General features: G+C 36.2%; 1 protein-coding gene across 1 annotated transcript; it reads right to left on the reverse strand.

Annotated features, from left to right (window-relative positions):
- Positions 1 to 487: 487 nt before the first annotated feature.
- Positions 488 to 18508, reverse strand: LOC104606378 (uncharacterized). Its single transcript, XM_010271528.3, has 5 exons — positions 17824 to 18508; positions 16703 to 16801; positions 6479 to 6523; positions 4871 to 5008; positions 488 to 1049 (listed from the first exon to the last, which is right to left on the reverse strand). The coding sequence occupies exons 1-5, from the start codon at positions 18229 to 18231 to the stop codon at positions 690 to 692; spliced, it is 1050 nt and encodes a 349-aa protein (XP_010269830.1). The 5' UTR covers positions 18232 to 18508; the 3' UTR covers positions 488 to 689.
- Positions 18509 to 26441: the final 7933 nt, after the last annotated feature.

Genomic DNA, 26441 nt, shown 5'->3' on the forward strand with positions numbered 1-26441 from the left:
CACATCAAACGGTCAATGTTTTAATGCCACCTACACAGGTACTCTTGAATTAGACAAGGTTTTAAAAACTGACTTGAAACCGGGACCGTTCTGGCCACCGGTTTCTGGGTCAACAGTTCAACCATCCAATTCAAATGAATGGCCCTTTTCCAACTTAAAAAAAATAATAATTAAAAAAAAAACAGCCAAAATTGTTGAATAGGTCAAATGAATTGACGGTTCAACCGCCCGGGTCAGTGGGTCACTGACCAAATCAATGATTTTTGACCAATTACTGGATTAAGGGTGAAACGAAACCAGTTAAACGGTCTGACCGTCCGGCTCAATGGCTGTTTGAAAACACTGGGGAGAGACCTACCTAACTTGATTCGAATTTGTTCAAAAGCAAGAGGCCCAGCTTTGTTTATTTCCCTATTAACCCATGCAGTCACTGCACATCATCGTGATAAGTGATCAGCAAGCTTAGACTTCTGCAAGTAACGTGTTATCCACCAAGAGAGTTGCCTAAAAGGAATTACAACCAAGGCTTGTATATCTAACACTGGATGTTAATAATCTGGGGATTCAAATATCTGTAAACTAATAGGCATACAAAACTGAATGCATTCAAGCTTGTACAATATCATTACGCCCATAAACTGGAGACTAAGTGTGAAAACAAAACCAGAAGGTTGAGGACATCCTAACACCTAAGAACCATTCAAGAGATTTAGGTCTCCATGACTCATCTTGATTCTCCGGAATGACAAGGGGATAGGTTTCTCCAAGACTGAAACTTCAATGTTATTCCACAAATCTGGTTTGGTAGGAAGCTGCGCAATTTTTTCCGCAATTTCCATATCTTCTGGAAGAACAGAACCAAAAACAGTGTAGGCTTTTTTCCACTCATCGTGGTTCGCTAGGCTTATAAAAAACTCTGGACCAGAGCCAACCCATGCAACCGACCCTCTTCTTATAGCTGGGCAAGCTTCAGTTGGAATTTTCTTAAATGTGGTTCCTTGGGCTTCAAGTGTTCCCTGTAGCAGTGCAAACGGGGGGCCAAGAGGAGCCTGAATGATTCACAAAAGAAAAGCTATGAGAAGAAAGTAACAGAGTAGAAAGCATGCTTCAGAAAAGTTGTGTAGCCTGTCAAGGAATTTTAGCATCAGATCCAGTGGTTTGAACCTCCAAGTTTACTTCTAAATCTTCAAAAAACAACAAAACTATAATGGGAAATCAAGATGGAGAAAAGGGGAAGGAGAATAAGAGTTGGGAATTCAAGCAGGACGACACTATAACCAGAGGCTTCTCCTTCAAACATGTGACTAGGTGTGGAAACCACTCTACATCCAAAGTTATCCCTTAATATATATATATATATAAAATTTGGGAAAATTCCTGATTACCTGTACTTTGGACCTAGTGCCGCTTTGGCCACTGAACTTTAAAATGCAACAATTTAGTACCAAACTTTCAAAACGTGTCAATCCAGTACATGTCGCTAACCAGCCGTCAGTTATGTGTATCAGGTGATGACATGTGCGATTTGAAATTTTTGAAATTATCAAAATTACCCTTCGAAACACTGTTCATCATCTTCTTCCCCAGGAATTAAGATTAAATCAAAGCAATGGTGAACAACCCTTTGAAACACTGTTCGTTAGCAGGGTTTGAGGGGAGTCTTCTGGTTTTTGTAGGAGCTTGATCATTACCATTCCCTTGCAAAATTGTACCAAAAACTTATACATCTTCATCTTCTTGAGGAAGAATATGATTAACAGTGTTTTAATTTTGAGAAGAGCATTTGGATGGTTGATAAAGAAAATAAGATGACACCCAAAAGGCATTTGTGTCTTTTCACATGCCATTTAACGGCTAGTTAACGACAGGTACTGGATTGGCACATTTTGAAAGTTCGGGCACTGAATTGTCGCGTTTTAAAGTTCGGGGACCGAAGTGGCACTAGGCCCAAAGTACAGGGTACTAATCGGGAATTTTTCCATAAAAGTTTGGTACTATGGCCACAAAAAGTGTGGCATATTTCTTGGCTACTGGACCCCACTGGTGTGTTTGAAATGGTAGGTTCTGGAAATCACCACCTTTAGTAATGTTCTATACTGTAGTGGTGTGGTGTGTTCCAAAGTATTGGGATTTAAAATATAAATATTTTTGTCAAAATATATTAAGTCAATGTTTATTGAGTGTCCCAAAGTGCAGTGTTCTAGAATACAAGATTTCGGTGTGTTACAAAATCTACAATATTTTGTGTTCCAAAACCAACTCAGCCAGTTTGAAAACACGCCATGGCATAAAAAAACATGTGTTTGCTGTGGCATGTTCCAGAACCAAACAAAATGGGTATCTACCGCAGTACCAAACGCCACCTACATTGGTGTGGATCTGATTCTTCTAGATAAGGTGGGATGTTTAATCACAAACCAAACCCAATTTAGTCTCCTAAATCAAATAAAAACTCAGCCTAAATGCTTCAAGACTTACCCCTTGGATAGTGGTCTCAAAACAAAATACATACATATAGTTTCCCAGCACTCGGTATGGGGTTATTAACTAGTATGAGCAGTATTGCTCAAGGAAAAAATAATTCTATGCATTCATTTTTATTAGGAGAAGGATTTCCCATTCGGGTCAAGTAGGGAGCTTCCGTATACAAACCCACCTATTTATGTGGATCTACCACAGAAGACATACTGTTGCCAACCCAAACCATCCACCAGATAAGAGACCCACTAGATTTGATCAAATGTTCAATCCCACAGTCCACATTAGCCACTTAAAGTTTTATTTTTTAACATAAAAAACTTGCCTATGAAAGAGGGTTTGCTTTGCACACAAGGAAAACTTCCATGAGTAGAGGGTGGGTAGAGCCAATAGAGGGCTTGCTAAATGACTCAACTAGCAGACATGCTCCGTTTTCATTATTATAACTAGGAATGACTTCTGTACCAAGTACGGGAGCATTAATCTGAATTATTTCAATTTTTTAAATTATTTATATTAGACACTTAGGTTAGGGTTTTTATTTGATTTAAGAGACTTACCATGTTTTATCTAGAGAATGACCCCATACTAAGTAAGGGTTAACTACAATATCATTTAATTTGAAATTTACTATTTAACTATAAAAAATTAACATGGGTCTTACATCCTTGTAATTGACAATCTATTCTGACCTACTTTGTTTGAAAATCACTATTAATTTATGTTGTTTTTAATATGATTTAAGAGATTAAATGAGGTCTTATTTGTAAACAGTAACCCAGTTTAATTGATATTTACTATTTATTTGATAAATTTATTTTTAAAAGCTAAATTAGGTTACGCTTCCAAAAAAAAGTTAAATCTAGTTTGCAATTAATAAACTATTTCATCTAAAAGAATGAAACTCACACCAATAGAAGTCTTTATAATTAATCATTACTTTTGAAATGGTTGTGTTTGAATAAAATTCAGTTACTACCATAACATTTGAAGTGACCACTTTTTAGGGACGTGCTTGAATTTTAAGAGAGTGGAGTTATCACTTTTTTGTGTAAGAGTGAGAGTTTAACCTCTTCTAAGATTCTATCTATTGAAATTTTACAATGCCATGTGTCTGAAGGGTGGGGGGCTGTTGCCTGACGACCTTCCTTTAATATATTATAATAGATTAGAGGTAACTTTAGTTCTTACATATGTGTCGATTCTGTCTAGTTAGGTTGCCTTATGTGTTAAGTATATATATTAGTCACTCAATCTCACTGTATACGGGTGGCTTTTCCTGCAGAGCCTGATAATAGTTGAATATGTATAAAGCGGTCAAAAAGTGAAGTTTTGGAAGGATTGCTGGTGCAGAAATAGTTCCTTAATGGAGGTTTTTCCATCTCTTTTTGATGTAGCTGCAGACAAGGAGGTGAGTGTGGCAAATTGTACACAAATTCAAGATGGGAACATTGATTGTGTGGGTACCCCAAAATTCCATAGAAACTAGAATGATTGTGAAGTTGGACCCATGTTGGAGCTAATGCAAAGGTTATACAGCCCACATATTGACTTTAACAAAGGATACAAGGAAATGGACATAGGAAAAATTGGGTCAGTTTTCTGTCAGTTCATTTTACAACCATTTGACTCTTCTAGAGGACCAAGACTTTCCAGAAAGCAAAGTTTGGTGCAAGAACATGCCATCCAAAGTGGTTTTTTCATATGGAGTGTTTGCTTGAATAAAATCCTTGCAAGGGACAACCAATTGAAGAGAGGGATGACTGTGGCTAGTGGTGAATGATGTATGCTACTTATCTAGAAAGGTGTCCCCAAATCAGCACCCTAACTGGATGCTAGTCACCCATAAGACATAATATATAGTTTGCATCACATTATCTTATACTGTTTATCTTTCTTTTCTCCTAAATGTCCCAATTTTACCTCTTTTTCTTTGTAGTCTTATTTTTTTATACTAACCATCTATCGAGGTCATGTGAAATGAAATAAACTCTCACCTTAAGAGTTAATGCTCCTTTCAACTGTAGATATCAAAACATCGTCACCCATGTTTGAGAGAATCTCCTTGTTGATCAATAACTGGTCCTTTTATTGCTCAATGAATAAAAGAATAAGATATGCAGAATATGCCAGGCATCCCTATGTATGTGGGCTAGCAATGCTACCCAACCGTGTTTTATAGAATCTTAAACTTCAATAATAAAATGGGTGACACAGTTTTGTTATCTACCCTTGAAAGGAGCAAAAATGAACTTATGTGAAATAACAAGGAACATGTCAGACTACCTCGCAAACTTGAACAAATCATGTTTCATGTGAATTCCAAAAGGTGGAGAAAAGGAATGTGCATGAAGAATTAGTGAATTTGAAGGAGAAATTAAATAATTCTCACGTTGCTAATGTGGTTTCCTTCTGAATCCCAAGAGCTTCCGCGGCCTTCTGCACGATATAATTGGCAGCCCGCACAATGATGCAATCCCAACAGCTCAAGAATGTAAGCCACAGAATGTGGTGCACAATCCGGGAAAAGCTGTAACAAAGTGAAGATTATCAGAAAAAAGGAAAATTTTGTTCTTGTACAGGAGAGACTTTTTTTTTATTGGTAGAGGAGAGACTTTCTGCAAGTGATATTTGGTCCTAGAAGAGCAATCAAAATAATGGAGTACAACCACAGGAATAAAAGAACAAAAACAAAAGAAAAGGTTCTGCAACAGTCTTCATACTCGGAGTACATTAAACACCCATTTCTCAATCTGTCAATATCAAAATTAAAAAGATAGGTACAAATTGGGCATATCACATTTTTTTCCAAAAGGAGTACACCTCTAATGATTAGTTAATGAATACATGTTCTGAAAGACAATATTATCACCAAGGTTTTAAAAGGCTAAAAGTGTGGTTGAGGCATAAAGACCTGAAGAGGCAAGATGCAAGCTTCAAAAATTAAAAAGTTAAATAATAGAAATAATTAGATATACTAGAAAATAGAGATAATTTCCACATGGATGTACACACAAACTGAACAAAACAAATTGGTAAATGCAAAATGAATAGACATGTATCCGCATTTCTGGATGATAGTATATAATAAAAATCAGAAACTAAAATCAAACCAGTATAAATATTAGATACATTGGCAAATTGTAAAGAAATAATTAACAAGAAAAAATACATAAAATACAAATATACTTATTGAATAAACATGTTAACACAATGAAAAAGTACAGCTTGTAAGAAAAATTAGAAACCAAAAGAAAAAATAGTATATCCAAATAAATAAACATGTAGAGTTGTAAGCACATTGAACAAAATATGTATGGTTTGGTGCAATAATGATGCAAATTGAACAAACAAATAGACACTAGAAACATATGTTTATTTTGTCGTGTAAGCTATGTGGTCTACATGACCTAAATGCCCTCCCTATGTATTAAGAAAGACCACTACCCGATGTTGGTCCCAGCTATAAGGGGTTTTGGAAGAGGTGGACTGGATACGAACCTAACATTATGGTTCACGGACTTAACCCTCCCTATATGTGTTAAAACTAAACCTATATGTGTTAAGTACAAAAAAAATGATATTTAAAAGGTATTTTTATGCCAAAGAAAATTAATTTTTGATGATTAGAAGGGAGCTTAATTAAGGCCTAGCTCACTGGCACATATTCAGTACTTTATTGTATGTGTTGTACATGATATACAGGGAAGCCTCTGTTGGGCTAAGGTTCTTCTTGGTTCACTTTCTTGCTAATCCAGGTGATTGTACTTGCTGATGTATATACATATATATAATATATTATATATATACTTTTTTTATTGTTATCAATGAAAAGATATTTGGTTAAATGACGAGATAAAAAGAAAGATCTCAAGCTTAAAATCTTTGATATTAAAAAGAATAAGTCTTTGGCAATAAAAAATCAACATAACGATATCTACACAATATATCAATAGTGATAAACATATCAAAAGCACAGGTTGAAAATGCAAAAACTTACTTTTATATGTAGGACTCCATATTCTGTTTCAAGGCCAATGATGCCCTACAAGGGAGAAATGAATCATAAAACAGGAAAATTATCAGACCACTTGAGGTCCTAAATCAAACCACAAATCACCTAGATTGAACAATTCTAGAAAGACAAGGTGCATAAATAACATTATGCATAATGTGAAGCAAATGCATTTAGAAAATGACTAAATTAATGTGATAATGATTCTGCAGAAAATAAAGTCCAATTTAAACACTCTTCAATCTGTAAGCTTTCAGATTTTTGCTGATAAGAATGCAGCTGCATAATTCATTGATAATATAAATCAACATGATTTCTTAACATGTTAATATGATCTTTACCATGAAGAAACAAGGACCCATTTCATTTATGGAGTCCTGGAATAAGTGGTTTCAAATTGGATTTCGGGACACAATTCCAACTAATATGTTTGGCTGAGAACTTATAGGGATAGAATTGAAATTTCCCCAATTCCAGAGGATTTTCTTTTTGGTGAGAAGGGATATTTTCTCAAATTTCTGGAACACACTAAATTACATCGCTGGTGATCAGATATTTGCCTGCAGCAAAAGAATCAATTCAGTGATTTGCGATCACTATTCAAATTTCACCATTCAGCCCACATCAGGTTTCGACCATTGAGACAGGTTAGTTTTACCCAACTGATGACAGTGTCGTGATAGTAATTCAACCCAATATGAGAAGAACCATTAATTCACACAATTGATCATTGTGTTTGGTTGAAAAGCCAGTGGCATGAAGCTACAGTGTGACAGATTATTACTGAACACCTCTAAGTCAGACTCCTGGCTAAGTATGTGACATGTGCACCTCCTTTTACCTAATCCTTGCAATAAATTTCACCCAACAAGACCATAACTTGTAGCTCTTAATTGCTGTTATTAAATTGTTGTTAACTGACCACTGGATTTCACTGGTAATATAATAGTTTTGCATGACAATCCACTCTCTGAAACAAAGTTGGACATTAATTGCTGCAACTAAGTCAAACACCATCTTTTCTCCCATTTCTATTTTTCTTTTTCTTCCTAATTGTAAAAATTTCCATTGAATTGCTGCTACGAGATGCTCCAATTGATATGCTTCACTCATAGTGATGGCAACATCAATTTCCATAAAATGAATAATTCCATGCTTCACTTGTTTATCTTTGATTATCATTCATCCATCTACAACCACAAGGCTGAGGTCTCACCAAAAGATGGAGTCTTTTTTTTTTTTGATAATTGAAATAAATTTATTAATCAGCAATAGGCAATAGTACAAAGTCCCCGAGGAGAGGCACGAGTTGCAACCTCTCCAGGCTAGTTAAGTACAGATTTCCAGATTAATAATAACTTACAAAGAAGCACAAAAAAGATCTTCCCTGGAAACCCCCTGTTTGGCTAAAGCATCAGCCATAGAATTAGCAGACCTGCTAACCCATTTTACCTCAACTCTCATATTGTTGGTTAACCACTTTACTTTTTTTATGAGATCTTTGTAACCCCAAATGGTAGTATCCGGGTTTAGAAGCCACATTGTTACCACCTGAGAGTCCCCTTCAACTAGAAGATGCTCCCCCCCAAGCTGGTTAGCAATCTAAATTCCTTGTACTGCAGCAAGGATTTCTGCCCTTGTGGAGTCCCCCACTCCCACCGGTCCTGAGAAAAAGGAAATTATGTTGCTGTCCTTATTTCTCAGGACACCCCCTATACCTGAAGGCCTGGGGTTACCTTGGCTGCTTCCATCAAAATTCAACTTGATGACACCTTCCAAAGGCGGAACCCATTCTGAGAGAATTCTATTCTTCTTTGTTGAAGTGTTAGCTATTGCTAACCAATTCCTCCACAAGTCATCAAAGGAGAAATCATCAAAAATATCCAAGGTTTCCAGCCAATGGATTGCTCTTGTTAGGATGCAGTCTTTCACTTCATCTAATCCTCTTTCCTTCTCTAAGAAGATTCTTGCATTCCTTTCCTCCCAAAAAGTCCACAAAGTGGCTGCCCTGACACCAAAAGATGGAGTCTTGCAAAATGAGGAAAACAAAAAGAGGGGTTCTGATGGAGTTTCTCATGGTGCAGCAAGGTATATTAAACAAATTCCCACCCCTAACCACATAGAAGCCAAATAACAAATTTCAGGTGACATGAAATGAACATTATGAAAATTCCTTCAACTGCAATTTCTCAAGTTTATTGCAATTCCTTGAACAAAAAACACCCTTAAGGCTTCATTTGGATAACCTGGCAGACATAAAACTGAATTCCAGCTCTGACCCAATTCCAAGGAATTTAAACAATTATTCTCCTATGGAATTTCAAAGCAAAAAACTTGGGACTGGTGTGCCTAATGGTTTTGAATTTTGTATTGCTACTAAAATAGTGGAGTCTGGAAACTTCTTTTATAGTAAAAAGGAAATTCATTAAAAAAAAAAGAAAGAATACAAAAGAAAGGTGACAAGTTATCACCCGAGGGAAAGACACAAACACTTAAGACACAAAAGGCAACCAACAAAAACTTACAGCAAACTCAAAACAAGGACTCATAAAACCAGAGAGCCAACAGATTCATCCGAGTTCCACTGAAACATCCCCTAACCCTGGAACCCGAAGACTCCACACATGTCCATCTGCATTGAATCCAAACAGCACCTTGTAAAATCCAACTCCCAAGTCATCCCCCTCAAACATTTCCTCCCATCCTTCATCATCCTCGTTCCAAATCTTGCCACCTTCCCCAACAATAGCTTTTTTCAACCTTTCTTCTTTCCTTGACCTCTCAAACTCCTTGAACACTCTTCTAGCAAACCCCTTACCACCCAAAAAAAAAGACCAAGCCTCTTGCCATCCACTACCGCTCATCTCTTTCAACAATTTTCTCAATAGGCAAGCTTCTAATTTGATTCCTTCTACACTTCTCTTTTTTTCTTGCTGTAAATTCTCCAACTGAGAATCCAATCTGCAGTGAAACTGAGAACCTTCCCCAATAACACCATCATTAATTGGCGCAAACATCTTGACACCTTTTCTCTTATACACCTTTTTAAAATTTTTTTTAGGCCCCGCCCCCACCAGACCAAGTTTCCAATGAGAAAAGACTCTCTTGACATGAACAATTTGAAGATTTCTTGAACCCCGAGGTTTCTTAGTGGCCGTCACAACAGCTGCATTCAAACTCTTCTCTCCGACCTTCCTCCTTCAACCCAACTCCATACCTATCCTTCCAACTACCACGCCCTCAAAAACAAGGTGATCATCAATTGGTCTCGATCTCTCAACCTGGAGAGAGTCTCTGCAACCTGTGGCATCAGCCAAGCTTCCCCCTTCACCCTCTCCAAAATCTCTCCCCACTTCAATATTGCTGCTCCTTCCATGACTTTTTCCCTCCTCCCCTAACCCATCCTTCACTTCTTTGAGAAACTCCTCTGAAACACTTAATCTAGGACCATATCCATTCTATCCTTGAACTCCATCAATCCAAACATAGGCTAAAGAAATTGTCTTGTAGTTATCTTTATCTTTAACTTTCCATAAGGAATTCCAAATGCTTTTCACCAAAACAATAGTAATACAAGTTTACACCATGAGAAATATGAAATGAAGCATGGGATTTCATCGATATTTTTCAAATTGACCTCCAGAAACATTTGCAAAGAATTTCTTCTCAAGGTATTTAAGACAATCAATGTATTTTGAGATCAACCTAACTTTCTAAGATGACTTTGGAGAGTTCTTAACTTCAACATACAGACAATCAATGTATTCTGAGATCAGCCTAACTTTCTAAGATGACTTTGGAGAGTTCTTAACTTCAACATACAGACAACCAGGTTTGAAGAAAATGTTTAGTGTGAGGAACTCACCATTCAACCAAGCTTCAAAGTATCAATACAATATGCCTCGTATCTGGCATATTGTATTGTATCTTTAGGTGCCCAATACACCTGTTTACAGGTGTTTTCGGGAGCTTTTTTTATTAAATAATATATATAAAAGTAGTATTAAAACTGAAATTAAAAAAAACTAAAAAATAAAAAGCCACATGGTTCAAAGTGCCAATACATAGAGGTGTATCAATACTTTGAACCATGCATTTAGCCACCATTAAAAAGCAGAGATCAGAATGAAATGTGAGTGCCACTTCTACTTGTTTGACTTGGTACAATGTCACCACCAATTACCATCTCCTACATACATACATATGGCTGTCGTTATCACCCCCAACTAACCCATGATCCTTTCTCAAAGTAGTCCTCTCTCTTTGGTTTCCAAGCTTTTTCTCATTCCAAACATTCTAAACATCTTTTTGTGTTTTGTCTACAGAGGCACCAACATTTGTAAGAGGATCCGTCAGTTTCCAAGTACAAACTCTTTCACAAACTTTTTCATGGCCATTTTCGAACTGTTGAGTTCTTAGGTATATCATTTTCAAATTGGTGTAGTTATTTTTCAATCCATAAAGACTATTTTCTTCTCTACTTGGCTGTGTGTTGGAGTTGAAGGAATTAAGAGTAGGAAGGATATTTTTAGCTATGTCTAAGAGATACAGTGTTTCTCTGATACAGGTAATCAAACTCAAACATTTTTTCTTCTTTATAGAAAATAGTAGAATCCTTAGTCTGTTATTTTGGATGTGTAGCCTAATATCCAGAACCAGAAGTGATGTATATTTTGAGACAATTCCAAGAACCAGAACCAGAAGCAATGTTTACAGATCTTTTCTTTTCCTGTTCCTTCATTTCCCAAAAGGTTTGTTTTGCAAAATTTATTCTATTCTTTTGATGCCATTGTTGAAGATTTCATTGCTCTTTACACCTATTCACTATATTATGTGTTTCATTAAGTTGCAGGAGAAGTTGTGAGATAGCAGCTGCAACTATTAGCACTTGCAAAAGTTCAAGAACAGAAGAAGTTGGGCCGTAGATGTTTTGCAACGACAAAAGTTTCCCAAGTATGTTGTATCATATATTAGGGATTTTACCCCATTTTTTGGGTCGTTTAGCTGGTTTTATGTTGATACAGGTACTGAGGAATATTCAGCATCAATGGCATGCATAGGGTGCAAAAAGAAAAGGTTCTTTATGGACTTTGAGACGTTACTGTTCATTGTTTCATGTGAAAATTGTAGCAGAGTATCGGGTATAGAAGCTGAGTTATATGGATCAGGTCATTCCATATCCAATAACCCAACCTACGTGACCGTAATTAGTTAGGGTAGATATCCAATGACTTTACTGTCAAAGTTAGAGTAGGTCTTCAAACAATGGTTTCAAACCCAGGTATAGGCTAGGTCTTCAAACAATGGTTTCAAACCCAGGTATACTTCCAATATTCCTTTTTCTTTCATTTTCAGCAAGAACTCCGTTTTCTGTCCAAGTTGTCGGAGTAGCACATGCCTTTACAATGTGGTGGAAGTCGATCCATATCCATAATGCAGCAAGAACGCTGTATATTAAAGGCAAGCTGCTTTTTAGAGATGCATAGTGTTCATTCTGTTACTACCAATGACCTTGGCTATAGGGTTTCTTCTATACTAAAGGGGCATACAACACAAGGGGAAAATGATTGGAGTGTATGTTACTATTTTTTTGTCCAGTCTCATAGTTAAATTAGGGTAATAAAATAGAATAAATTATTTTTTATTGATAAAATGATGATTAAATATTGAAATTTTTTTGTTTTAAAAATTCATAATAGATGTGATCAAATATTCTATTTAACACCAGGCCACACATCGCACGGTCCCTACTAGTGTGTGTGTGTGTGTGTGTGTGTGTGTGTGTGTGTGTGTATAGATAGATAGATAGATAGATATAGTTTACTTATGAGGTCTTAACTCTTAATCACTAAATCCCTTGGGTAGGTGTGCATACTATACAGATACATAAAATAATTATTTCTGCTTGTGAAAAAAAAATGAATGAACCAGATTATAATCATCCTTGAGGTGCTTACATGATTAGTGTCATATAGCTTCCGGCTTGTCTTTGGAATTGCCCATCCAGTTGGAATGAATGTTTGTTTTCCAAGAAATAAAAGCATAAGCTCTATCAAGATATGTATTAAAATCCATAAACCATTTTTTATAAATAACAGAAATTTTTATTAAGAGAAAATATAGGTGTATCATGAGAGTTGAGAGTGTTTCTGTACATATCTATACAGCCCAAGAGGGTACAGCCCCTAATAACCCTCCCCCTTACATTTTACGGTTACAATGGGCCTTCACACAAGGTTCAGTACTTAGCCCTTATTTATTTGCACTGGTCATGGATAAATTGACTAAACATATCTAGGAGGAGGTCCCATGGTGCATGTTGTTTGCTGATGACAAATGCTTTAGAAACAAGAGGTTTTAAGGTAAGTAGGAAAGGAAAAAGAACAACATATATGCTATGTAAATTTAATAATAATGTGAGTGCAACTCAGGGTGCACTTAGGATACGAGACCAAGAGATAACTCAATGTGACCTTTTTCAGTACCTTGGTATGACAATTCATAAGTCATAACAAGGAATAATTGATGAGGATGTCGCCCATAGAATTAGAGCAAAATGGGCAAAATGGAGGGTTGCATTTGGAGTTTTATGTCATAGGTAAATACCACTTGGATTAAAAAGAAATTTCTATAAAACAGTTGTAAGGCCAGCTATGTTGTATGGAGCAAAGTGTTGGGCAGTCAAGAAACAACATATCCAGAAAATGAGTGTGGCAGGAATGGGTATGCTAAGATGGATGAGTGGAAAATCTAGAAAGGATAGGATAAAAAATGAAGTCATTTGTAGGAACTTAGGAGTGGCTCCAATAGGTAATGAAATGAGAGAGTAGACTAAGATGGTTTTGTCATGTGAAAGAAGACCACCAATAACACCCGTAAGAAGTGATTTGTTACAAGCTGAAGGGGCTAGAAGGGCAATAGGTAGACCAAAAATGACATGGATAGAAGTAGTAAGAAATTATTTAAGCGCCAATAATTTAACAATGGATGTGGCACTAAACAGAACACAGACTGGAGAAATAGTAGGAATAGTAACAGGGAGGGGCAAGGACAGGGAGCCATCCCCATCCCCATCCCCACGAAAATCCCTATCCCTGTCCCCACCAAGGAGGACAAGGTTATCCTCATCCCCATCCCCACAAGGATCCCCAGTCCCCATGATTTTTTATGATGTCAATCATTTTGTTTCTGTTTTTTATTTCATTTAAAAAAATTAAAAATAAATAGTTCAAATTTACAACCCTATTAAAAATGATCCAAATATATTCAACCATATCTTTAAAAATATTAACATACATATCCCTGTGGGAGTGCTCTCCCTGCCCCTGCCAACAAGGATGAAAATTTCCCCATCCCTATCCCTGCGGGAGGAAAATCATCCCCATCTCCACCCCATTCAGGGCAGGTACCCCACAAGGATTAGGGGAAATTTGCCATCCCTAAGAAATAGGATTCATGTAGCCAACCCCATATAGTTGAGGTAAGGTTTGGATGAACAATTGAGCCTAAAATAATTATCTCCCATGTACTCCTTGTTTAACTAGAGAAAGGTTCAAAGTATCAACATGATACGCCCATCATATTGGCCACCTGTTGATATGCCTTTTTTAAGGCTAATCCCAATACTGACTGTTTTAAATGTTAAATAATACTCAAACCTACCCCTCCCTATTTAAAAAAAAAAAAAAAAAAAACTAAAAAAAAATGATGTGCATGTGGTACAAAGTACCGATACACCCCTTCCGCCATATCAGGGTGTATCAATACTTTGAACCTTGAACTAGAGTATCAGCCATGGAAGTATCTGATCTGATCTTGATACCCATTGTATTGATAATTGCATGCTTCTTGAGAGCCACTTGAAACATTTGTTTCCATTCTTGTAAAGCCAAATGCATCACCTTCCTTCATCAACCAACTTAACTATACTTTCAAATCTCCTTCAATTATGAGTCTCTCCACCCCCCTATATCATTTGCCTTTTGTACTCCAAAAACTACTACTAAGAATTCTGCCTTAATGGAACTCTCTTCATATGTTAGTCCAGAAAACATTGCAAATATAACCCCATTTTCATCCCTTAAAGCTCCTCCATTCCAGATGGTCCTGGGTTACACAAACTGCTTCCATCAAAGTTTAGCTTCAAAAGTCCCTTTCAGTGGAGTCTAAGTCCAGTCCCAACCAACCTTTGTTCTTTTTGAGGAAGCACTTGCCACTGCACCCCAGTTCCTGATAATATCATCAGTAGTAAAGTCTGAGAAGAGATCCATAGTCCTCACCCAATGCGCCACCTTGACTGTGATGATTTCAGTGATTGCCTGCACACTTCTCTATTTGTCCTAAAAAATCCATACACCATTTGACCAACAGTGTTAGTAGCTGATACTTACATTCTACTGCAATCCAATCTCAGCAAAGGTTTTTGATTCTTGGAATTCTATTATAATTTCTATGTTAATTGCCTTATTCTGCCACTTATAGTTCCTGTTTAAGACTTAACATTAAGACCATGCCTAGGCTGTATCTGGATCATGGGGTGGAGTCAAAATTAGATTTGATTCCTGTCCACTTCTGTGTGATTCAAAATACTCCCCCTCCCCCTAGGTAAACTTGTCATTTTAAAAATCTGCCGTCTCTGATTACCTCTCTACTATGGAATTGGACTAAAACAGAAGAATCACGAAATTTGAAGAACTGCCATTTCCCAATTCTCTTTACCCCCATAGTTGCCATTTTCTCCTGCAATATAAATACAACATTAACATTATGGATTTTTTAGACTCATATTATAGGAGTGAATCGTGGGATCCCCAGAATGAGGGGTACCATTGAGATACCAATTCCATTTGGTAGTTCATTCACATCCCTGCCTCCAAATTGCCTTTTTTCAATAGTCCCCAAAGTTTCCATTTTCACTACAATCCAAATAAAGCAACATTCAGGGTTTTTAGACTTGTCCAACAGTACTAAAAACTATCAGTGATTCCCACATTCAAGGGTACCAATGAGGCATCCATTCCCTTTGGAAGTTAATTCACATTATTGTCATTTGCCCATATCAGGTTAGACGATCTCGAACTGTTAAAAACTCACATGGTAGTCCATTCAGAGTGAGTTAGGTTGTGAAATTGATGAGATATATTAGCACTATAAAATGCTAGCTTCGTTTCCTTATGCTGTATAGGTTATGTTAATAATCAAAATTTCTCAGTTATTACAGAGTCAGTTTGCCTGGTCAAAAAGGCATTACATGATTTGACTGGTTCTGATGACCAGGTAAATTTCCTTTAGAAAAAAAAAATGGCCCAGATAGAGGCAAAAGTTGTTGATCCATACCCTTCACCATGGTTCTTATGACCCACACAAGGACCTACAATAAGAAGTTACCACCATGACAAGTTGAAGTAGGAACAGGCTTGTAAGAGAAAAGAAGAAATTCTATTTGCTAAAATCTGTCTACATTGTGTTTACCATGCTATTCAGTTCATGTATCAGGGTAGCTAATTATCTTCATTCTACAAATAATTAGATAAAGTCATATGCTATTGTTATCTCTATATATTATCATCAATTCATCATCTTTGACCAACATAGTTTGGTTTATGCTGAACTCAAGGCCCAGAGATGTCAATAAAAGCACCAATTTAAACTATAGTTCTGCCAGTTTCTAGATTATATCTATAGGGAAGAAAAATTAAGAGCTGGCCCCTTATAATAACCATATTCATGATTCAATAAGTTTGTAAATATCATTGGTGTAAAGAAAAACAGTCATCTAGTAGCAAATATCTTAAACCTCATAAGAAAATAAGCATTATCCTGCTACAGTTGAAAAGTGGAAAAATCATAATTTTGATTACATTGTTTATAACGTGTATGTACCCATGTCCACTCGTTCTCCTTGGCATTATTTGTTTGAATGCAAAAGTGGGAAAAAAACAATGGCTTCCACAATAAAAGGAACAAAAAATATAGCTGAACTGCTGAAATGTTTCGGAGTGAAAAGTCTTCTGCCTCTTTCATATTGAAACAAATGGAGCCTTAGCAACAAGAGCATTAAATTAAGATAAGTGAAAATGCTATGAAATGCCAGTTATTATTTGATGATGCCTTCAAGCAGAAAAGCAATGTGGGGTCCATTATAGCATATAAATCCATTCTTCATGCCAAGGCTAGAGAATTCAAGAACAAGTAGTTATGGTTACATACTTCTCCTTTTCCAAAAATAAGCCCAGAAGTCCAAATCTGCGGCTCTCCTGACAAATGATGATCGGGAGCTAATGTATCCCTCTGCTTCTTCAACCAACACTGAAAGCAAGAAGATCATATTAGATAACCCAATGTTATATAAGAAACAGTAGTGCATATCTGTCTACCTAAAAAACATATAAGACAAAAAAACGCATACATTTTGTTAATGCTCACAAAAAATTTAGAAGAATAACTTTTTAAAAGTGTGCAAAAACTATCCAAATTCCAACCGGTCAGAAAGAACAACCACAGATAAAATCTCTAAAATTTACACAGAGTACCTGTAACTTACAACAGTGAAAATACCAACCAGATGTGGAGTATATAATTCAATAATGGTGCAACTGGATACACAATGAAGTTCAACTGAACTGGCATCCAAGACCACATAATAACGTCAGACTATCAGAGGCATCTGAATGCATAAGTGCATCATTCAAAACCCAAAGTAGAGTCATCACTATAGTGATAAATAAGGATGTCATTTCCCAAAATCCTAAAACGATTTCATTTTTAATATTCGCATTTAGTGTCTACCATTTTGAACGATGCCCTTTGTACATTAAATACCAAACATTATGTAGTTTTGTCATGCCATTTTAGATTAAGTCAATTATGTTCCAATATCTGATTTCATTTTCCTTTATATTGGAGAGCAATTACTTAACACGTTTGATGTGCGTTTGTGCGTTCATCAGAAATCACTTTGCTGTAAATCAATTCCCATAAGATCTATAAATGTTCCGTGACATCAAAATAACAGCTCAATTATCAGAGGATGGACAGCTCAAGTTGTATGAGGCTATTTGGCAGTTTTTTATTTAGAAACATAAAAGCATTTCCAGACAAACCAAACAATCCAGAATATCAATTTGGACTCAGGACTCAGAGAAACGAATGTTGTCCATGCCCATTGAATAAGAAAATTGAAATAAAAGAAACTCATATCACCTTTTAATTTGATCATCACATTTTATCCAATTAACCAAAAACGATTAAAACAACTAAAATCCATCTCATTGTACATTTTAGAGAACAACAAACAAAAATTCGCATGAATATGATAATTCACAACTCACCTCACCAAACTTCGGACCGCAAGTTTCTCTGCTTCCGCAAAAGACCCACGTATCGCACAAGCAAGGTCCGTCTCCGCCGCTGCACATCGCCTTGCATGCCTGACAACACTCCTCAGAAGTATTAAACTTGAAATCCGAACCCCACTTCACAGCAGCCCCCCAAAGCTCCAAATTCTCGATCCCCTTGCAACACTCCCCCTCCTCTGACCCGGAAACTCCTTCCAAATCTTCATTAGTCATAGATGACGATAATACCTCTGAATCCAAGTCTACAACCGAAGGAATGATCTTGGGTCTAAACACCACGGATATACACATATAAACCAGAGAACAGGAGGCGAGACCGATCAATAGAAGGATCAGAAGAGCCCAACGGCTAGCTTCGGAGTCGCTTGACTTCCGACCCATTTGAGATCGAGGTGGAGAAAACAACCCAGAAATGGCCTCCTCTTCCTTAGGTTGGTCTTGGAAATTTGATTCTAAAGAAGTTTTGGAACCGTTTACCGGCAGTGCAGAGGAATCTGAAATTGAACTGAGAGACTTTAATGCCAGGCGCAGAGATTCCCTGACGTGAAGGTGGTGTAGTCATGGATAAAAGAGAAGCAGGTCTTCAATGGAGACCCCCAGTTAAGAGACTAACACACCAACTCCTTTCGTTTTCCTTTTTCTGTTTTTTCGTTTGTTTGTTTTGTAATTTTGTTTACTTTTGTGTAATGCATGTAAGGAATGCTACTAAGCTATACATAGTGCGCATGTCACCCCAACTACGAATGTAGGAAGCAGAAAAGTGGTTTGGCTGCAAACGAATCGGATCGGATCGGATAGGCATGTCCGAATTTGATTTTTACATTCGAATTCGAATCGGATCAATCAAATTCGAATTTGAATTTGGATAATCAGATACTGTTAGCAGCCCTACTTTCTTTTGTATGCATTAAGAAGTAAATGCAGACCCAAAATAAATTTGCACTTGTCTTCAGTGTTTGTATTAAAAATGTAGGCATTTCTCTTAGTAATACGTAGAAGATTAAAGTAAATTTATTTTTAACAAAATGGGAGCAAACTTGGCATAAAAATTTTAAAATAAGGCTGTATTTGATTGCAGTGCAATTTTAAATGTATTTGTACAAATGCATGGGAGTGGAAACAAAGAAAATGCAAATTCTGGTTTAATATTGTTTTGGGTTTAAACATAATTTTGCATCAGTTCAAATAAATTTGAAGTGCATCCAAATGCAGCCTAAAGTGGAGATCATATTGGAGCCATGTAGTTCTAAAGGCATACATGTTGTAGGCTACTATTTATGAATGTTATCATTTGGCCATGGCATAGTTGTTAGCACTGACATGGTTCACCCTAATGCTATTAATAGTTGACACCTAAGGTTGATTTAATTGGCATTGACATGGTTCTGCTACCATGAACAACTATGAAGCTATATCAAATCAAAATGTTTTACCCTTTGGAGATGACATTTATTCTTTTTCAATGGACCGGTTTTCAATTGCATCCATCCAAACCAAAATCAATTTGGATGGATTAGACGGGCCAACAAGACATATTGTATTAGACCAGTCCAGATTTAATAGTTCAAAGTATTTATTGAATTGGATTAGACCCGGCCCATCCGTAATGAATTTATATTGGATTCGATTGGATTGAAATACTATCCAGTCTATTGATAGAAGATAAGAATATAGATATCAATGGGCCAAACTTAGATTAGAATTAATCTAAATTAAAACAAATTAAACAGTCCAAATATTGAACTGGACCAGTCCAAAATGGTCCATAAAGTTCATTGAATTGGATTGGACCTGATCCATTTGTAAAGGACTCACATTGGATTGGATCGGACTTGATCAAATTCAGACCAATTGACACCCATACTTTATAGTGATATCACCGACCAAAATTTGTGTTGCAGCAATTAGAAAACATTTGAAGGTTCTGAGCCCAGAATAAGTGGAGCAATAGGCCATGATAGTTGCATTGAATTGGGCTCTAAATTTTGGTCGAGTTTTCACAAATTCTGCTACTCTAATCTTCCGATTATCCAACAAAAGCAAAAACAGAATATGGATGGAGATCTAATTTAACATCTTCTTAGTGATTGCTCTTTTCAGTTTTGCCAAAAGAAAAAAAAAAAAGCTTTATATTCCAGAATTTTGAATGTTATTAGCAAATGATCAAACAAACCATGATTCTCACTACATTACATGTTTTATTTTAAAAAGTTCTGTGATGAAGTGATTGGATTAGATCAAATTTTTTAATGAGCATCTTTCTTTTTTCTTTCCCTGTTTTACTACATCCACACACACTTGCATATAGTAATTCCTGTGGATTAATACGCTCCTCTCTAGATTTCTACCTCTGTAGCTTTTTACCTAATTCTTGTAATGCTTTTCTTTTGACAAGTGTTCAAATCCTTAAGGCTGTGTTTGGTTTGAAAGAAAAGGTAGGGAACGCAGGTTTTCCTTCCTTTTCTTTCAAACCAAACACAGCCTAATGTTTTGAAAATCATGACATAGGCCATTATATGACAAAAGTTCCAACTGAGTGATAGTGTGATTTGTATGTTGACTTTTCATCATTTCATGAGCAGGTCTATCTTCAGACTTCAACGGAGATTGTAACGTTTGACGTTAGAATAGAGAAATTATGCCATGACATGTTAAACTGCAAAATGTCCAACTTGGAGCATATATGTCCTTGTCAAAACATTAATGATGGAATAACACTAATTGAAGAGATTGTCCAGTGATGATATTTGGACGGCCCAGAAATCTCACAAGTTGCAACACATGAAGTAGAAAGGGTTAGTGTGAATTCAAGTTTGATGACAAGTTATTTTGAAGAGAAATGTTCACTTTACCTGTCTGACCATTTTTTATTTGTTTTTAATCTTATTTTATTTCCCAAAATCCCCCACTTATGTTAGGTTTTCCCAACTGTATAAATAGATAAAAATTTATGGAAATTGAGGGCCCGTTTTGTTTGCGGTTAGAATTGGAATTGGAATCAAAACGGTCTATTGGTTTGGTTTAGATAGGAATGAGAATGGGAATTGTAATAGGATTTAGCAGAATAGGATTTCATTCCCAAGGGAGGGGTAGGAAATGGGGGAATGCCATTCCAGTAGGAATGGGAATGGGATTCTGATTCCGCTCAACCAAACAATTAGAATCAAAATGGCATTCTGATTCTGATTCCAAATCCCCATTCCCGTAAACCAAATGGGGCATGAATTTGCTCTTGTTAGAGCATGCCTAATACCAACTTCACAACACATCTCAGCCATGCATTAGGAACATCTTCCATGAATGAGAATGTACAAGTACAAGAGATGAGCAAATCCAGCTTCAAATGTGAGAAGTGAAGGAATCTGAAAATTTGCTTATTTTCAATTCATTTTATTCATGATATACAGTATCAAAGTGATTGTATCCTAAGTTACTAGAAAAAAGTCATATTAGTTCATTTACTATTTAATAACATTATTTTAATCATTTTTTAATGATTTATTAATGTTAATAATATTCAATTACAAATCTAAATCCAATATAAACATGATACTTAAGATTCAACAATGTAATATGCCTAATGGGGATCAATTTAAGGCATATCAAAAGAGAACCAAAGATGCTCCTATGCTCATTTGGTATCATTATGAAGACATGGGGCCCACATGGAAGCTAGGTTAGTAGTGGATCAACTTGGGAAGATCATTGAGTCTTCAATCCACCTAGGATGTTCTTTGTGTGGATGAATTTGCTGTTGGATAGGACTTATTTGGTTTTCTTACTTTTTTGGATAATAAGGGTATTTTTGTAATTTTTTATGTTTTGGGGTATGTTTGGGAATAGGTCTTGGTCTAGTAATTTCCCTTTGTTTGGATGTGTGATTGCCCTCACCCTTAGGTGTGATTACCTAGGGTTTTCATCTTATTTCCATCTCTTCCCTCTTCTCTTCTTTCTATGTTAGTTCTTTGTTTGTGCTACACATCAAGACTTAAGTTGGTTTCAAGAATAGTGTTGAATTACAAAGATCCTACATCAGTTTGGTATTAGAGTAAAGATCAACACTATGATAACTCATAGAGGAAAGAACTTTAGAGGAAGATTGACTGATAGGCAGCGGGATAATTTCATTTACATGATCATGGAAAGGGTTGATGCATTGGAAGCTCAAATCAAGGAGTTACAACAAGGTTCTCAATAGCCACAAGTTAATGTTGCAAGTACCACTAGAGAGGCTTCTTCTAATGCATCAAGGAATGGTGGAAAACTTGTTGATGAAGCCAAAACAAGGAGGGAGAGGATTTCAACATCATTAAGGCCAAGCCCACGAGCAATGCAACCATATGGGAGGCCTCAACCATCTCTTTTGGAGATGGAACATGAAGTACTAGAGTAAGATCAACATGACAGATATGATGCATATAAGGCAACTAGAGATATCACCAAGAAGGTACGAGTTGAAGTTCCAAATTTTCATGGTAAAATTGATTCTCAAGCTTTTTTTTTATTGGCTTGCCACTTTAGAAAGGCACTTCGGTATGATATGTCAAATGAGAGGAGGGTTAGGTTTACTATCATGAAGTTTGTTAGACAAGCATAAGCGTGGTGGATTGGTGTAGAGAATGAATTAAAAGATGTTGGATAACCACCCATCATCCATTGGGAGGAGATGAAGCTAAAGTTGAAGCAGAAGTTTTTTGCCTTGCGATTACGAAGATGATTTCTTTGATCAACTTAACAATTTAAAACAAGGAAACATATTGGTGGTGGGAGTATATGAACAAATTTGAAGAGTTGAAAGTTTGGTGTATAGGAATTGAAAATCCACGCCAAACACTTTTACATTTCAAATATGGATTGAGGGCTTAAATAAGGAACCAAATGGTTGTTCATCGTTTTTATGATGTGGATAAAGCCTTCCAAATAGCCTTAAATTTTGAGAAGAGCATGCGACAACAACATATTAAGAAATTTCCTTCTCAAATTGGAAAAATGGTAACTCAAATACTTCCTAATTTGTTTAAACTATTCATCCAACACCACCATATGGCACTACTAATCGACCAAATGGCTCTAGACTTAATGATCCATATGATCTTAAAGGAAAAGCACTTATAGTAGATGGTCAGTCCAAGGGAGATAAGAGGCCATTTTGTATTCATTCCCAAGGACACAACCATATGGCTTATGAGTGTTCAACAAAAAAAGCTTTGCATGTGACTATTGAACAACATGAAAAGAGGCTTGAACCACAAGCTCATGATAAACAAGATTATATGTATGATTCACCCAAAAAAGATGATTTTGGAAACTTTGGTGGTATCGATTTGCAAGATAATGATGTAGATGCTTCACTTGTAAATGTGGTGAGACAAATATTTTCTGTTCCAAAGAAAGAGGATGATTGGAGGCAAACTACTATTTTTCAAACATTGGTTAAGTGTGGAAATTAAGCTAAAAATCTTATTATTGATGGTGGTAGTTGCATCACCCATACAAAGTTGCTTAGATTGATCGACAATACTTCCTTTTTAATAACTAAAAGGTGTTTGGATTCTTTTTCTATTCATAAATGTTTGGTGTGATGTTATTCTCGTGAATGTTACTTACATTTTAATTGAAAGACCTTGGCTATATGATCAGGTTGTCTACCATAGTGGAAAGCTAAACACCTATGACTTCATGTTCAATAACTAATATGTTAATTTAAGGTCAATGCCAACTTAACAAATTAAGAATTATGGTGAAAAGACATCCAAGTATGTTGCTGAATCAAATAAGGCCCTACACATGATCACTAGGGAGTTTAAGGTAGAGAGGAAAGAGACAGGGGTCATCTATGTTGTAGTAGCCAAAGAAGTAGAAAAAGCAAAACCTGTATCACTTGTAGATGCACCTTTAGAAGTACACAAGTTATTAGATTGTTCTAGGCTCCCAACTTGCCTACATATCGCATGAACCCAATAGAACATGTTGAACTCAAATGGCAAGTTGAAGAATTGTTGTCTAAAGATTTGATCCAAGAAAGTCTTATCCCTTGTGCAATTCTAACACTTTTGACACTAAAGGATGATGGTTCTTGGCATATTGTGTTGATAGTTGAGTCATTAATAAGATCACCATCAAGTATAGGTTCCTCATTCCTAGACTTGATGATATGCTTGACATGATGGGTGGTGCAACAATCTTTCCCAAAATAGATCTTAAGAGTAGGTACCACCAGATTAAAATTCGACTTAGTGATGAATGGAAGACAACATTCAAAGCCAAAGATGACTTATATAAGTGGTTGGTCATGCCCTTTTATCTCTTTAATGCACCTAGTACTTTTATGTGGGTTATGAATCAAGTACTTTAACCCTTTTTTAGTCATTTCCTTGTTCACTTTGATGATATGCTAGTATATAGCAAGGATAGTGATATACATGTTCCCACTTTCAACAAGTTATGAGAGTTCTCCATCAAGAAAAACTCTATGTTAATTTGAATAAGTGTTGTTTTATGGTGACTAGTGTTGTATTTCTTAACTTTGTTGTATCACCTAATGGTATGAAGGTTGATCCTAACAAGGTTAAAGCCATAGTTGATTGGCCTATACCTACCACACTACATGAAGTTAAAAGTTTTCATGGATTGGCTACATTTTATAAGTGTTTTATTCAAAGTTTTAGCATAACAATGGCACCTATAACTGATTGCATGAATAAATGCCAATTTTTATGGTCTAACGCAACAACCAAGGCCTTTGAAGATGTCAAAAAGAGACTAACAACAACACTAGTCCTTCATTTTCCAAAATTTTCAAGGGTCTTTCAAGTAACTTGTAATGCCTCTCATGTTGGGATTGGAGGTATCTTAGCTAATAGGATTACCAAGTGCCTTTCTTTAGTGAGATTCTTAATGAGGCTAAGCAAAAATATAATACCTATGACAATGAATTCTATGTTGTAGTGCAAGTCTTGTGTTATTGATGACACTACCTTATTCTCAATGAATTTGTTCTCTCTTTTTATCATGAGGCTTTGAAACACATCAGTTCTCAAAAAATTGTGAATCAATGACATGCCAAGTGGGTTGCATTCCTTCAAAAATACAATTTTGTGATCAAACACAAGATTGAAAAGGAAAATAAAGTATCTGATGCACTTAGCATAGTAGTTTATATCCTATCTACTATGGTTGTACAGGCGGTAGGCTTTGATTTGCTCAAAAGAGACTACCCTATGCATTGAGATTTTAGCATTATCTATGCAAATTTGTAATCAGGACAACAAACAACATACCCAGAATTTTCATTACATGATGGCTTTCTCTTCAATGGGAATCGTCTATGTCTACCCAATACCTCACTTAGGGAAGAGATAATTTGGAAATTGCATATAGGGGGTGTAACAGATCATTTTGGAAGGGACAAACCATTACCATTGTTAAAAATCGTTTTCATTGGTCAGGACTCAAAAAGGGATGTAGCTAAGGTTATCGAGCAATGTTGTGTGTATTAGGTAGCAAAGGGAAGGAAACATAATGTTAGATTTTACTCTTCACTCCCTATTCCACATTCTCCTTGGCAAGACCTTAGCATGGATTTTGTGCTAGGCCTTCCTAAGATTCTAAAGGGAATGATTCCATCTATGTTATGGTTGATCATTTCTCTAAAATGGCTCATTTCATTCCTTGTAGCAAGGCATTTGATGCTATATACATTGCACAATTGTTCTTTAAGTTGTGTGTTTTCATGGCCTACCCAACACTATTATTTCAGATAGAGATGCCAAATTTATGAATTACTTTTGGATGACTCTTTGGCATATGTTGAATATTAAGTTGATGTTCTTTTCAGCTTTTCACCTTCAATCTGATGGGCAAACTAAAGTTATGAATAGAAGCTTGGGAAATTTACTACATTGTTTGGTGAGTAATCATGTTACATAGTGGGATTTCGTGTTGCCTATAGTTGAATTTGCCTACACTAGCTTTGTGAACAAAAGTACAAATTGCAGTTGTTTTGAGGTAGTGATGGGAATTCATCCTAAGAAGTTCAAATTGTAGTCCCTTTGAGATAGTGATGAGAATTCATAGGCAAGACCAAGTGTTGATGCAAAAAATTCTGCTAACCACATCAAGGAGACCCATTATGAGTTTAGGAGGAAGATTGCAACCAACAATGAAGCCTATAAGCTCCATGTTGATCTACGAGCAAGTTTATTGATTTTAATGAAAAGGACATGGTATGATACTAATCAGACCTGAATGTTTCCCTAAAGGTGATTATAAGAAGCTCCATTCAAGAAGCTTGGGTCCTTTTGAAATCAATAAGAAAATCAACTATAATGCTTATGTACTTGACTTGCTGGAGGATATAGATATGAGCGATGTATCCAATGTGGAGGATTTAATGTTGTATCATGGTGATGCAACCAATATGGACCAACTAGCCCCCATTTCCAAGGACTAGATTGAAGATGTTATTGATGATCAACTTTTTTTCAACATGACATGGGGACATCACAAGTTTCTTGTCAAATGGAAAGGTCGCCCTCACTCTAATTGTACTTGAATCACTGCCAATGAGTTTCAATGCCTGAACTGTGATA

Source organism: Nelumbo nucifera, chromosome 6 (genome assembly GCF_055504915.1).
Source record: "Nelumbo nucifera cultivar China Antique chromosome 6, China Antique-T2T, whole genome shotgun sequence".
NCBI lineage: Eukaryota > Viridiplantae > Streptophyta > Magnoliopsida > Proteales > Nelumbonaceae > Nelumbo > Nelumbo nucifera.